This window comes from Fistularia commersonii, chromosome 13 (genome assembly GCF_037954325.1).
Source record: "Fistularia commersonii isolate RoL2024-O1a breed Wild chromosome 13, RoL_Fcom_v1.0, whole genome shotgun sequence".
Lineage (NCBI taxonomy): Eukaryota > Metazoa > Chordata > Actinopteri > Syngnathiformes > Fistulariidae > Fistularia > Fistularia commersonii.
The window spans coordinates 5,968,990-5,984,840 of NC_141296.1; the positions used below are offsets into that span (position 1 = coordinate 5,968,990).

At 38.8% G+C, this 15,851-nt stretch overlaps 1 protein-coding gene across 1 annotated transcript; it reads right to left on the bottom strand.

Moving 5' to 3' along the window:
- Positions 1-15: 15 nt before the first annotated feature.
- Positions 16-14,804, bottom strand: scyl1 (SCY1-like, kinase-like 1). Its single transcript, XM_086157907.1, has 18 exons — positions 14,646-14,804; positions 13,585-13,725; positions 11,796-11,918; positions 11,462-11,688; positions 11,214-11,304; positions 10,307-10,462; positions 9,525-9,683; positions 8,521-8,628; positions 8,301-8,414; positions 7,527-7,682; positions 7,227-7,415; positions 7,019-7,094; positions 6,433-6,621; positions 4,966-5,117; positions 4,771-4,860; positions 4,301-4,603; positions 3,406-3,484; positions 16-2,643 (listed from the first exon to the last, which is right to left on the bottom strand). The coding sequence occupies exons 1-18, from the start codon at positions 14,751-14,753 to the stop codon at positions 2,519-2,521; spliced, it is 2,586 nt and encodes an 861-aa protein (XP_086014033.1). The 5' UTR covers positions 14,754-14,804; the 3' UTR covers positions 16-2,518.
- Between the last annotated feature and the right edge of the window lie 1,047 nt (positions 14,805-15,851).

Below are 15,851 nucleotides of genomic sequence, written 5' to 3' on the forward strand. Positions count from 1 at the left end.
TTGTTATTGTGTAAAAGTTCTTCTTGTATGAGCTTGATACCATTACATAGATTGCATACTGTATCTACACACCTCCTGCATGTTCCACTCGTGAGGAATTCTCCATGTTAACGAGTCCACACGGTGCATGGGCCGTCGTTTTTCATGATATAATTAAATGAGGATTTCGTCATATATCTATCATCTTGAGTTTCCGAGTTTTTTCCAAGTCACCCTGGTCATTATATTCCCCCATTCCATGTGAACCAAAGAAGCTACTTGGATGAGACCAAACATCATGCGAAACATAAGCCGATCCAGTTGCAACAATAGGCTTATAATACTGAACAGCGCATTATATCTGGCACATGTCCTGTCTGTGCATTCTGAGGCATGGATTTCCTCTGCAGACAGTTTGCATTCAAAATACAATACATAACATTGCTTGAAACATATCAAATTCTCTAAGACCAATACTGCCTCATGTCTGGAAATGCGGCTTTTGTCAGAAAGTTGTCAAGAGGCCATTATCTTGATCAATGGTTGCAAACTTAACCATTGGCTTTCACCTTACTTTTGTTTAAAAGCTTTGGTAACATACTCATGTGGGATAAAGGTTCAGTATTTGCAAGTGTGTCAAAATAGGTCCACATTCAATAGAAGAACCTACATTATCTTGGTCAAGGCCTTGAAAATGTGGTTACTAATTTATGGTTGAGCAAATGACACAGCAATCAATTCCAAAAGAATATTTTTCCTTGAAACCTTTTCATACATTTAATTTGTCACTTAGTATCTGTTTGGACGAATGCTCAATCCCCTCTCAAAAATAAATTTTTGCACAAATACACCACCGTTTATTTTGATCTCCAAATGTAAAATCAGCAAAAGCGCATATTCATATATTTTCCAATCTCTTGTTTTATGTAAAATAATCAAAGGGACTCTTGACAAGAATGGGATAGATGGAAACCCAGAGAACTCAATATCACTGGCTATGTATTTACGTTAATAAATCCATCTCATGTAACATATTTTATTAAAGAAAGTAAACCCTGCAAAAATCCAAAAAGCAGTACCAGCAGTAGCCAAAAATGGTAGATGCTCCTTCATAACAGTTACCATGCGTTGCATTTGACTTTGAGAAATTGGTCAGGCATTATGAAGAATCAAAAATGTAGTCCTTTAAAGTAGATAAGTGTTATATGTATTTCTTTTATATATATATATATATATATATATATATATATATACACTTTTTTATTGTTTAACAGCTCACATGCTACATGATTTGGATTCAATGTTCAAGAAAGGTTTCACTAAGGTGAGTGCAGCCTACTGTAGTACCCTCTTAAACCAGGACATTTATATACTTCTAGTGGCGCTGGCCAGCTCATCTCTACCCACTTCATTTTCCAGTACTGTGCTGATTGAACAATGCTATATGCAATAGGTAGGCAATGTGGGAATTCACAACAAAAATGCATGAAAACACAATCTCCATTTTTTTTTTCAATTTTGGATATGCACCTAAAGACATCTGCAATTTAACTAAAGGCACATATGCAAGAGTAAAATAATCTTTTAACCCCAAACCCTCAAAGATAACCACTGGGGATACATTTCTTTTTAAAATCTATTTCATTGAATTCTATATCTGCAGTCTTTTATAGAACCATGGACTTAATTAAAATATAAATTAAAAGAAAAGGACAATGTTGAGTCAAAAACCTTGACCATCACAGCACACTTACAGTAGCGGAGACAAAAAGGAACTTTCCATTTTAAAACAGAACAGCCTTTCTTTATTTCCAGAGTTCTGTAGAATTTGATGCCGTTCAGCTAAAGATCGGTGTCCCTGTAGGTACCTCAGTGTTCTATGTGCGAACATGTAATTCTAATTCTGGACCATTAGATTTACTGTGAAGCCTCACAAAGACACATGGGCATGCATGGATCAAGTTAAACTGTGTGTTACTGACTGAAGCTACATATTCATATCCACGGTGTTTCTTTGCAGGTGTACTGAAAAACATTCAGTATACTGTATTAATATGCTTAATTCTGAAATTTATATATATATATGGGTGTGTGTGTATATATATTTATGTATTTATCATTATATAAAAAGGATCATTTCTTCATATCATTTAAGATGCACCAGTTATATACATTTACTTTACAGCTGCTGTTCGCGACCTTTTGGGTATTCAAAACAGGAAAAACAAAAATGGACCACATACCGGTAGAAAAAAAAAAAGTTTGCTGATCTGGACTTACTTAATGTCTCTTCAGGTTTCTTTTTGCAAACTGTAGAGCATTTATAAACACTCGTCTGCTACTCCATGCTTTTGTGAAGAACAGCTGAGAGCTCAAAGTTTATCTATAGAGCAATAGACTGTGCTCTACAGCTCATCTTCTTTTGAGGGACTCTCCAGTTCTGACAATTCTCTCTGGTTCTTTATTTGAGAGGAAAAAATAAAAATAAATCAAGCCTCCATGGGTCAATGCAGTTCATGTGTCTCCCTCTGTCACCCTATTAGTCCAGTTTGCGTGTTCCTAGTTTGAGAGGACCCTTAGCAGCTTTGCGCTCTGCCCGTTTTGCCTCAAGCTCTTTTCTTCTCTCTTCTCGTTTCTTCTTGGACAGCTCGGCCTTGCTGAGACCTGGTGGACAAACACAAAACCACAGGTCCAAGCAAAAAGTATTGAGAGCAGGAGATGACCACCATGCTAAAATATGTATGTTAGCCAACAGTGTTTTATTGTACACTGAGTATGGTTTGTTCACATAGAGACTCAATTATTGTATTCCCACGTAAATTGTCATTTATGTCTTTGAAAAGAAACTGAGACAAGCAATGCATTGCTTGAAAAACAGGCAGGATGTGACCGTTCAGAGAGAAAAAGGGGAGTGAAGCAATAACTTCATTTTGTGCATTTAATGAAAAAAGACGAAATATTTACTTTCGATTTGGGCAAAAAAAAAGTTAGTCAAATTGCAATTCAAGAATGTAATCCACAGATTGGGGAGAAGAGACACAACCTCTCTCAAAACCATGAGATGTCCTCCATTTGTGAGATCAATGTTTAATTCACTCATGCCATCATTAGATACAGCTGACATGCACATATTCCACCTATTTATAGACAAAAGCAGGAAAAAGGCGGTCCTGATTTAATATTATCATTATGGATGAATGATAAAAATTAAATAATGAGGGGCAATATAAATACACTCCTGTCAGCATATGGGAAAATAGACACTTTTCACCAGGTTCAATTTTGCCAATACCCAGGTGATGCAAATGGACTACCACAAATGCACACATCACCAGCGCTAAGACAACTCCCTTCAAAATAAAGTAATAATCGCATTACCAAAAGATAAATAAATACAATAAAGCTGAACAGATAAGCGAGACTTACCTTGGCTTGCATCCACTGACTCCCAGCTCTCCTCTGTACCCCAGTCTCCTGTTGCCTCTGCACTCCAACCATCTGTAGCCTGAAGCGACAAAACACAACGGTCGCTTCATTAAACTGCCCATCCACGACTGCACTCGGCTTTACTTTTCTGCGAGCTATGTATATTTCAAGTGCTAATTGTTTTTGTGCATACGCCTGAGGCTGCATCAACAGCCACCTTCATGTGTAATATAAGGAGTTATAGCATTATCATCAAGAAGCCACTAAGAAACTATTTCCCTTTCAAAATCCTGAATAAACTGTTATTTTAGTCTTGGTACTCAAACACTGAAAGATTAAAAAGCCATTAACCATGTCTCCATTTCAGTGACATGTTTATCACCTCTGCCAAAGATCAAAAAAGATATAAATGAAATCATGTGAGAAAATAAGACCACATCAAAAAAGCTAACCCTACATTTTAGATGTAGAGCCAAGTGTTCCTGGTCAGCCCGACAATCTGTTTAAAATAGGGGGGCTGCCTTGTTTGTTAAGAGAAGCTGCTGCATCTTGTGTGAATGTAAATAACAAAAATATTATTGACAGGAAGAAAAATAAAAAAATAAGATACTGTACAATGATCTTAACCCTAGTTTTCTCTTTCTCTACCTCCATAAACAGAAAACCATGTAATGTCCACTATGGGTCTTAACTTTCCGTAGCGGAAGATTAATTTGTGTTTGAATATAAAATGATGACAATTTGAAACACTATTAAAAGAGCAGCTCTAACAGGTTCAGTGAGGAAAATTAGTTGATAACATTCAAGAGTCATGGGTCCTGAAGCTTTTCACGTTGCCAAAAACAAATTCTCCCCATTTGCACTTGTGTTGTGGTACCACCTAGTCCTTCCTCACCGTGGTAACACTGCTGGCGGTGTTCCTTTGTGACACGCTGGCAAAAAGATCGTTCTGACTGGTGCCTTTGTTGGTGTCCCAGTTGTATTCGCTGGCTAAGCGGACCCCTTCAGGCAGGGCTTTATCCACTGATGCCAAGTCACTATCCTCCTCTCCCCAGTCATTGCCCCAGCCTTCTTCACCAGCTGAACTCTGACCCTGGCCCTCTTTCTCATTGGACCAGCTGTCATCGGCGTCCCAGCCGGAGCTGCTCCAGTCAGAGCTCTGCTTTTTCATCGCCATGGAGGAGGATGACCGGGCATCCTATAAAAAAAATTATATTGAAATGAACCCAAGAGATAAAAATGTTTCATACTGAAAAGGTCAATTTGATTTGCTTTTGCCTAGTTTTGATTTTATTTTGACTGAGGCAGCACGGCGTTCATTTAAATAAAGCTATTTTTTATTTATTTTTATACATAAAAACATACTCCTCTGCCACTGGCCTTCTTTCTGGATGATGACATTCCTGACCAGTCAGTATTCCAGTCATCAGTTTCTGTTAGAGCTTTCTCTGGATCCTTATTGAGAAGGTGTAAACAGTTAATGAGAAGTAAAATTGTAACCATGGTACACAATACATACACACAATTGTTTAGTATCAAAGTGAAGTGCTGAAATCTCACCTCTAAACTCCCCCAGGCTTCTTCATCATCCCATTTCTCTCCTGGTGTCTCATCATCAGGTTCAGTCACTTCTAGGGATTGCTGTGATTGGTTGGTGTGGCTTGAAGTACCAGGGTGAGCCACAAGTGCAGGTGGTCTTTTATCCTCTGAGCCTGAAAAACAAGGAAAAAGAGCTGAATGGGGGTGTCCTGCACCCACTTAAAAAACATACAACCGAATGAACCCGCTCATAAATTTCCAGTATGTTGGGGTATTTGTGTTTGGTTTTGGACCAAATTCTACACCTGGACTTCACACTTATAAAGGTTTCCCATCTATTCTTCCTAGAATTCAATTCCTTGTTTTTTTCTTCTTCCTTTCTTTCTAAATTTAAGATAGGAGATCAGTCAGTTTTAAAATGAAATACTAAACAACACTTTTCCAAAATCAAATGCCGAAAATAGGCAAATGGCAATTGTCAGTCAATTTTTTTCATCTTGAAATGAATGTCAAAAATAAACAAATAAACAAACAAATAAATAAATAAATATGTGGTAAGTTGTGAAGGTAAACAAAGCACCGTTTCAATGTACATAGGGTACTTAGGTGACATTTCACCATTTTAAAACAGTGTAATGCCGAAGTGCTACTATATAGGTACTTTCAGGATAAGGTAGAAATGGAATAACAAACAGCTCCCGTGTGCTCTTGAAAGCCGAGGTGAAGATTAGCTACAGAAAGACAGAATACATGGATGTACATGAGAGGAACCCGAGTGGAACAGTGAGGTTATAAGGGAGTGGGGATAATTGTTAAGTTTTTAGGATCAACAGTCCAGAGCAATGGAGAGTGTGGAGAGGTGAAGAAATAATTCAAGCAGGTTGGAAGGGGTGGAGAAAAGTATCAGGGGAACGATGCAATGTAAAAGACGGTTGTAAGACCAGCAACCCTGTATGGTCTTAGAAACAGTGATGATGAAAAGAAAAGAGGCAGAGCTGGAGGTTGCAGAGATGAAGATGTTGACGTGCTCTTTTTGAGTAGCCAGGATCGATAGGATTAGGAATGAATCCATCAGAGGAACAGCACATGTTAGATGTTTTAGAGAAAAGGTCAGAGAAGCCGGATTGAGATGTTCTTTGTCATGTACAGTATTGGTAGAAGGATGATGGGGTTGAAACTGCAAGGCAGGAGAACTAGAGAAGATTTATAGATGTAGTGAAAGCAGATATGAAGTTAACTGGGATGAGAGAAGAGGATACAGAAAATAGGGTTAGATGGAGGAGGTTGATTTGCTGTGGTGACCCCTGAAGGGAGTAGGCAAAAGGAAAAAAAAAAGACTTATGATTATGTATTGACATTGATTACTGTGATTAATTAACAATAGATTATCCACATATTCTTTATACCGAAACCCTGGGATCATCAGGTTTACCATGTGGTAGCACGAGAAAACCTTGTGCTACAACATGTCATTTTCTTTGACCATACCAGGTTCAGGAGTTGCATCAGTAGAGCTAGGGATGCTTGCAGGCCCGCTGCCGTCGGCCGCTGCCCCTCCTTCTGTCCCGGGAGCATTGCGGATCAGCTTTGACGTAAGCGAGGACATGCCTGTCACTGCCCAGCCAGTCCAACCAGAAGAGGCATTAGCAGGCTGAGCACAGGACGCCACATCCTTTTCTGTGTAACAAACAAAAAAGATATTTCAATGTCAGCACATTATGTTCTTTATGTCTGTGACAAGTTCACAGCGTGTTAAATATTATCTAGGAACCCTAAGGTTTAATGTCAAGTGGTATAGGAACTTTTGAAAATATTTATATATTCTCAAATTCTTAATGATGGCAAAGGAGTTTTTTGAGGATTATTGAGTTGATCATGTTTTCTTGCAAAAAACATACATAATTGAGTAAAAAGTGTTGTGAGTACTTGGTTGAATAGAAGAAAATTTGATTTTTCAGTGGCCATTGCCAGAGAATGTCAGATAAGAACAATCACAGGCTCCCTCAATGAATAATGATTGATAAAAATAAAAAGATAAAAAAAACATATTGCCAAGCAGTACATGTTTACATACCTATTTCAGCCAGCTTTTTGGGATCTTCCGACACTGTCTCTAGCTTGGAAAGAAAACTTTTGATGGCTTTGAACACCTGATAGAGAAGGAGCAAGATCACACAACATTTTCAAAGATAATACCAAATAGTCTAAATGCAGAAAGAAAAAAAAATTGGTTGTCTCGGACTACAGCGACATGAAGTCAAATATCCTGTGGTCATGTGTACCTGGTCCCTGACACTCTTATCAGGATCAACAGTAATTGCACAGAGCGTGGGCAAGATGCGAGCGGCGATCTCTGTTACGCTGTAGTAGTTATGTGTGGCAGCAAACCCGAGCACCCCAGCTGATCGGGAAGCTGGGAAGGGGTCCTTAGTAGCTCGGGAGAAAGCGGAGATGAGAACTCGTTGTCGTGTCTGTAAACAGAAAGATTCCCGTAGTTGTATTAATATTGAAATGTGATTTTTTTTTTTGTTCTGGAAGTTTGTAAAAACAACAACAACAAACAAAGCGTGATAGTAGCATACACCAGCGTTGAGGTAGGAGGCGATCTTGCCCAGGCAGACGGTTGTGTTACAGCGAATGGGGCCTTGTTCATCTCTGGCCTGAAGCCTGGCAAAGTGTCGCATCAGCTCCTGGTTCAAGTTACTTTCATTCAGCTTGGGAGCCAGGAGTAACATTGACTAGAGAGAGGGACAGAGAGGGAGGAAACGCCTTCAGCAAGCAGACGGCGACTTTGTAGAAATTATTCAGTATGTTGTGAGTAGTATGGCAAAGGCCCGCGTGATGACAAAATAATATTCGTATTGGGTGACGATTGTTACAAACTCATCAAGTTATAAAACAAATTCATCTATATGATAAGATTCAAATGAAACAATTAATACAAACCATGTAAGGAAATCTATGCACTAAGGCCTGTTACAAGTAACAAAAAACAAAAGTGAAATCACTGAGAGAATTGCATCATCTACATATGATAATCTCCCAGCTTTTGCGGACAGAGCTTTCTGAAAATAAGTGCTGTTGAAAATTGATTATATTGGATTCTTTTTTTATGGACATGAGGATTTTGCCCTCCAGTTCAAGCATTTCCACTGCACTTAAAACTCTGCCTGTTCATCCTCTGAGTTAAAAGCTTGTCAGTTAGACATCATTAGAAAAAGGGGGTTCATCCCCCTTTAAGTGACAGAGATGGATATGCGAGTTCCTAAAAAGCACCAATTTTTTGGTAAACTTTAAGCATTTACCCTGTTAAATTACCCTGAATTAAATCAGACTAGTGACCACATATGACGTACTTTAACGGTCTGTTCTCTGATGGCTGGGTTGGTATCTGTGAAGCCATGAACAACATGAGGGAATATCTGGGAATTGACTGCTGCTTCATTAAGATATTGAATAAAGTGCTCCATCTGGAAGGCAGAGACAGACACACACAGACAAAGGAAAAGTATTTTTAGATTATGTGAATCTTTTTTTTTTTTTTTTTTTAACTGTAGGAGACTGAAGGCCAAGTACCTGCTGAAGTAGTCGTATCCTCATGGCTCGGTCTGTGGAGGAAAACATCTTCACAATGACAGGGATGATCTTCTGTTGATATTCTTCTGAAGACAGGAACTTCCCCACCTGGCAGACAATAACAGGAAGCGGATTTTTTCCCAAAAAGACCTTAACACAGCTGTTACCCTGAAAAATAATCTGTATGTGTATCTAGCTGCTAAGTTGAGTGTAATATTTTGAGTTCTGCCTGCCCCACCTGCTGGATCACACCTTTGGTCATCTGGACTAGCCTGGGAACACTGTGAGAGTGATGTTCTTTGACTTCTCTCAAGCATTCATCACCATCTAACCATCTCTATTTGGTGCTAAGTTGTTATCAACTCAGGTAGAGGCCTCCCTTGTGTCCTGGATTGTGGACTATCTCAGTGATAGACCACAGTCTGTGTGCCTACAACACTGTGTGTCAGACAGAGTGGTCTGCAACACTGGGCGTCTGGAAGGGACGGTCCTCTCCACCTCCGATTTCAGACACAGCACTGAGACCTGCCACCTCCAAAGATTTTCTGATAACTCAGAGGAGGTCGGATATATCAGAAGGGGTGATAAGTCAGAATACCGGGGTGACTCTTTTGTCTCCCGGTGCAAGCAGAACCCCCTGCAGCTTACCTTCGACAAAGGAGCCGACTGAGCATTTTAGAAGGTCCCAGTCATCTACATCCTGTTTTCATCCATGTGGTTGATGTGGACATTGTGGAGGACAAAAAAACTAAACACAATCTACAAGGAGAGCCAGAGCTGTCTCTATTTCCTGGGGCAGCTGAGGTTGTTCAACATCTGCCAGATGATACTCAGAATGTTTTGAGTATGTTATGGCCAGCACCATCTTTTACGCAGCAGCCCGAAAGTGTCTGACACTAACAGACTTAAAATAATTGTATACGGCCAGCAAGGTTTTTTCTGATTCTGATTAGGTTGTCAAATATCTAAAAAAACAAAGCTGCCTGGCAAGTGGAAGCCTTTACCTTGAAGAGTGGAGTGAGGACTACAGCTCCAGCATTGCCAAACTCAAAGGCGGTGAGCAGTTGAGGCAGGACCTTGTGTTTGCAGAAATCCTCAGGGAAAGAGTCCAGATTGTCACTTAGATCCTGGAAGAACTGCTGCTTCTCAGCTGGTTCCTTAATCTACAAAAGATTCAAAATTATTTCATTTTATTTTTTCCCCAATCATGGCAGATTTAGACATGTTATGCACAGATGACCATACGTTAGCATATAATCTGCTTTATCTGAGTTGGAATGCATGATTATTTAGGCCAAACACGTCCCTTAGCTCAATATTTCTTTTTGTTGTACTATCACATTGATATGCAATTTCCAATTAAAGAAAAATCTTTCTGATGACTTTATGTTATTGTGCCATTCAACCAAACATATTGTGAAGAAAATGGAGGTAGAAAGGCTGGTGCCGCAGGAATGAGGTATGTACAATTCAGTACATTACGTGTGCAAAACCGCACTCTTAATTGTGAATTGTGAAAAATAACTAAGGGCAGGATTAGCTTGAAACTGCAAAAGAAATAAAACTCCTGCTCGTGCTTTCTTTTTTTAAGCAATTTTAAGAAGATTAAGCAAAAGTAGAATGAAGCAACGCTTAAAAGTATCTGCGCAGAAGCTGTGCAGACTGTAGCTAAAGGGAAAATGCTTTTCAGGTCGAGACTTAAAAGATGAGATTTCATAATAACTGATTCCAGTGGTGGCAATCACTGTTGTAGGTGAAAGTGATGTGTTTTTAACAGTCTTCAGACCTGAATCTCCTCCAGAAAAAGGTTGCTCTCCACAAAGCTGTTGCTGAGGAATCCTCCCGGGGCTCTGCAATTCTGGAGGAAGCGTGCTGGATTGGGACGAGCCCGTGGGTTGGCACCCACCAGCTCACAGTAGTGTGGGACAAGGGCCTTGGGGATCTGTGGGCATAGAGGACAATACATCCCAGAGTGAATGGTGATATTCTTTATGAGGTAAATTCTCCATTTCATGACAATTGGTGATGGATTAAGATGAAAAAATGTAAAATAATAGCCAATTCAGAAGAGTTGTAGTTGAAGGTTCTGGACAGCATTTTTATGCAAAACTTAAAGAAACATAAGAGTGTCTACATCTTGATTTAATGCAGAGAGAATTGTGACAAACTCTAAAACAGTGTGCTAAACACACTAATCTTCTCCTAGGGGAGATATTTGAAGAAGAATGCTTAGGAATGAGCTGTCATGCACTTGTTTATAAACAATTAAGTTATTTTCCAAGAAAGTAGAAGCTTCCAATATTTAGATTAAAATGAATGCAATTATAAATTTTTTATACAAATTAATATCTATTTTTTGAGAAAATAAATAATTTTATTGTGAAACAGATACACAACACAATATGTTCAAAATGCTTACATAGGACTACTTTAATTCCATTTTTGTATTTATCATCCAAGTAAGGCAGCAGGAAAATGTAATGGAAAAATCATGGTGAATATGGTAAAAGTATTTCACAATTTTTTTTAAAAATACACAAGCAGAAAATATGGGTAAACTTTGGGTTGTTTCTCAAATCCAGCGTACCTTAGTCTGTGCAAATTTGGGTTATTGCAAAGATAATCTTTATAAGTAACTACAATTAAAGAACATTATTGTGTAAACACATCATATATCATCAATGACGCTGTACCTTCCCAAGCGACCGGAGGGAGGATGCGCGCGGTAACGGCCCATTAAACACCTCCCAGATCAAGCAGCCAAGCCGCCACACTTCCCCTACCCTGCAACAACCAAAAAATTGAATCAAAGACATGAACTTCATTGTATTAACAACATTTCATTAATCTTTCCATGATGTGCTGAAACCTGTTTTCCCATCTTTGGCGCCTGATAAATCCTAATTCTTATATCTCTTCCTTTCCAGCTTCGCTCTCTCACCATTTCTCTCCACTGTTACTGGGCATCTCGGGTGGGTCATATTTCTCCATGTCTGGATAAACAGCTTTGGGAGCAGGAAGTGACACCCCGCTTTGGTCATCCTGCTCAGGGGTAACGTGATCAAGAGCCCCGAGTTTCCACTCTCCGGCTCGGTCCACAAAAATGGCCCAGACACCAAAGTTGTTGTGAAGGAGATGGCAGTCATTGACGAGGAAACTCAGAGCTTTCTGTAGGAGCACAGAGTCTGTTTGAGAGCGCTTCTAAGAGATGTTTGACAGAAATTGCTTGACTATTGCACCCCAGAACCTAGATTATATCCACTTTCTATACTCACCACGATCTGGTGCAGTCCCCAAGAGACCTCCAGTTCACCCGATCCCTCCCTCTGTGCCTGGGCCTTCAAGTGGACAGCCAAGGGTGTCACTGGCTCAGTGACCAGATATAAACTCTTCTCTGTCTGTAAACAGCAACATTAGAATGTATTTGTAGTACTTGTACAAATCAAAGCTATTCCACTCAACTAGAAACACCTATATGGCTTCTTTTGTCTACAAGAGCCAATGAAATTAGAAAATGCCAAATTAATCTTATGCAAATTATACTCTGGTACTCACATAGTTATGAAACACTCACTGGAACTTCAGTCTGATAGTTCAAACTGTAGACTAAAGCAGTATAAAAAGTCACATCCAGCTGTATCATAACCCCTATTTGTGTTAGAAATTGCAATTTCTTTTTATGTTCTGGTATAATAACACCCTGCTTAGATATGAAAAACTACCCTCTCACTTATAAAAGGTTTTTGCATCCCTATTAGATATACAACTGGTTTATAAGCACAATATATTCTTGACCAGAGGGGGACTTGAATTGTTTTAAATATCTAAAAGGTTTAATCCAGGGATACCCAATACTTGGCTCCCTGTGGACTGATAGATTGCAAAGGTAGAGAAGGTAGATTCTGTGGCATTAAAGAAAAAGTTCTAAATTATTAATCCATCCTCCCTATGTACAAAGTGGCTAGTCCAAGATCTTCGAACACATGGGTCACCAGACACAAATGATCTGACGAGTGAGCTACTGCAAAACTCCAGATAGCTAAGTGACCTAGTTACTACCAGTCTATATCTACTGGAGAAGGGATATAAAAAAATAATTTAGGGTGCTAGACCATGGAAGAGACCCAAGAGTTCATACTTTTTCATTTACCAGGACATATGTTAATTGCATTTGTTTTATCTGTCAATCTTTCATTGCTATTCCAAGGAAGGATCTGGGTGAAGAGAGGCTATTTGAAACTGCTCATTAAAACTATTACACTGACTTCTCCCTAAAAAGCAAGGCTGGGAAAGAGGGAGCGAACTAAAATCGTAGTTAATCGGATAGCAGTCATTTTTCATGGAGGTGCATTCAAAAGCAAACGCAGCCACAGAAGCACAAACCACAAACTCAAAATAGTATCTTCAATAAAAGTTAGTGTTTTTTTAATTGTACTGTACCATATAGATTCATATAGTTTTGCAATGCACACCAACATATGGCGTATTTTAATCATTCTCAGCATATACTGTGTGTATATATAGCATTTTTAACGTCACTAGATCATTTTGACCATGCCATTTTAAAAGTAGCTCGTCAAAATGCTGTGGACAGCTCTGGTTTAACCTATCAATAACAATGAGGTAAAGGACAAGAAATGAATAAGAGGCCTTTGCTCAAAATTACTTATCTTTATTTCACTGAACACGGTTTCCTTGTAATTTAAATCTTTCAGACAATTGCCACTACCATTTAATATGTTTTTTTCTATTACATCAACAGGAACAGAATAGAGAAATGGAACAATTCAACAGATTTGAGATATCGTAAAAATCCCGTAAAAAAATTCTAATACTACACGGTGAGACGACTAAACAAAGTAAAAAACTGTTTTTAAACTCACCTCTGTCTGAACGCAAAAGGAGAACAAAACATTTTCCAGATGAGACAATTGTTAAAATATTGTTCGGTAGATATTTTGCCCCCTCAAGCAGAAATGAATTTTTCCTGTTAACATCATGGATAGAAAAATGGACAAGCGTGTACGTATCGCTGACAGTTGGTTCCAGACAGTCAACACATACCTCCAAACCGTCAACATATGCGAGGATGTTTGGATGGCGAAGGGTCTTCATACGCTTGAAGGCAGCCTTTGCCAGCTGGGTCTGCTGATCTGTTCCCAGAGCCACTTCGTAAACAAACACAGACACCGGCTCCCCGGTGGTCTGAGGAGAAAACATCGCATCCACTTAACACAGGCTCATCATTCAAAAGTGTGCCACTCAATCCACTAAAACAAGAAAACTACATGGAAAAAAAAACAGACGTTTGTTGGTATTATTATTCTGGCATTTTTAAACAACATGGGATACATTAACATTCTGTTTTCATTTGCAACTCTTTTGGAAGTTTGCATAATGACAGGTATCTTGAAAACATTCAGTCAAAAAACAGGAGCTTAGACACAGACCCTGTTGTCTATGAGGTTGATTATATCTGTTAGGATGAAATAGTGATCACAAAAGCAACAGTCAGGACAATCACTCGTAACATTCGGAACAGACCGATCTCATATTTGTACCACAAAATGAAAGCGGTACATAGATCTGTTTTTCAGAAACCATGTGTCATGTTCATCCACCCACTCGTGAAGATATATGTTGACATGTTTCAGGATGCTGAAACAGGAAGCTAACGCTTAGTGGTCATTTAGATGAAAGGAACGATGACACTGACAACACAGATCGAGAAATTCGAAGGATGATAATCGTTTAAGCTGTTTTTATTACGTGCTGTCAGCAAAGATAGACTGCAGTCACGATGGATTGACAATCTTAATACTAAAATACTACTTCAGTTTCAAATGTTAACACCTCTGAACCGAGGTGACGTGGCGACAGGTATGATTGCGTGTCCGACTCCCGGAGTAAAGATAAACAAAGCCGTACATCAGTAAAAACGTGTTGAACTGATACTATTATTACATTGGGAAAAATAGAATAGAGAAATACAGGCTGTCTCGCCGTTGTAATACAATAAGAAAGGTAAAGAGGCTACTTCAACGGTCACTAATGTTAGCCGGCTAACTGCAGGCCTGAACGTGCGAAACATTAGCAAAAGATCAGAGATTTTCTCCAGCTATTACCTTTCGCTTCCCCCGATGCAGGGACCATATTCCAGACTTCTCCTGAGTGTCTGGGAGAATTTCATAAGCAAAGTCTTTGACAGGATCCCTGACGAAAAAGGACCACATCGCCACTTTCCTCCACACCTCATCAAACACACACAGAGACACAAATAGTAATGGGGGAAACTTTAGCTTGCTAACGGTACGGGTTTGAAATGACTCCGCGGAAAAGATGCTGCCGCTAAGTGGTTCCGCGAATGATTGTTATGAATCATGTAGTGGATAAAATGTAAAGATATGTTTTTGATAAACTGGAGCTGGTTTTTTATGTATATATATAGATATATATATATATACATATAAAACCATATATAAAAACCATATAAAATGAAAGGATATATAAAACCATATATATATACACACACACATATATATATCATATATATATACATTTACGATATGTAAAATCTTTATACTAAAGACCTTAAAAGACTTTATAGCTTGACTTGTTACTTTGAAACTTTATAGTTTTATTTGTAGTTCTTATTCTCCCCCCTTTTTTATATAGTTTATACAATTTCCCATTATTATTTATTATTGTTATGTTTTACTTGAAACTCTGACACAACAATTTCCCTCAGGATAAATAAAGTTATTCTTATTCTTTTATATATATATATATATATATATATATATATATATATATATATCATTCTCATTTATTTTATTTACGCCAGCTCAGAATATATATGTGTGAATGCTGAGGCTACAGGAAGTGGAGATCAAGAAGTTGCAGGATTTCAAGTATTTAGGGTCAACGGTCCAGAGCAACAGTGTGGAACCTCGAGTGTGGAAAAGAGGTGAAGAAACAATTCAAGCAGGTTGGAACGGCTGGAGAAATGTGTCAGGGGTACTACACGAGGAAAGAATATATATATAGCCGAAATGAAAGGATAGGTGTACAAGACAGTAGTGAGACCAGCGATGTCGTATGGTTTGGAGACAGTGGCATTACAGAAAGGACAGGAAGCAGAGCTGGAGGTAGCGGAGATGAAGATGTTGAGGCTCTCTTTGGGAGTGATAAGGATGGATAAGATCAGGAATTAGTCCATCAGAGGGGCAGCAGATGTTAGATGTTTTGGAGAGAGTCAGAGACGCCAGATTGAGATGGTTGGGTCATGTACAGAGGAGGGATAGTGAATATGATTGATACTGGATACGGAT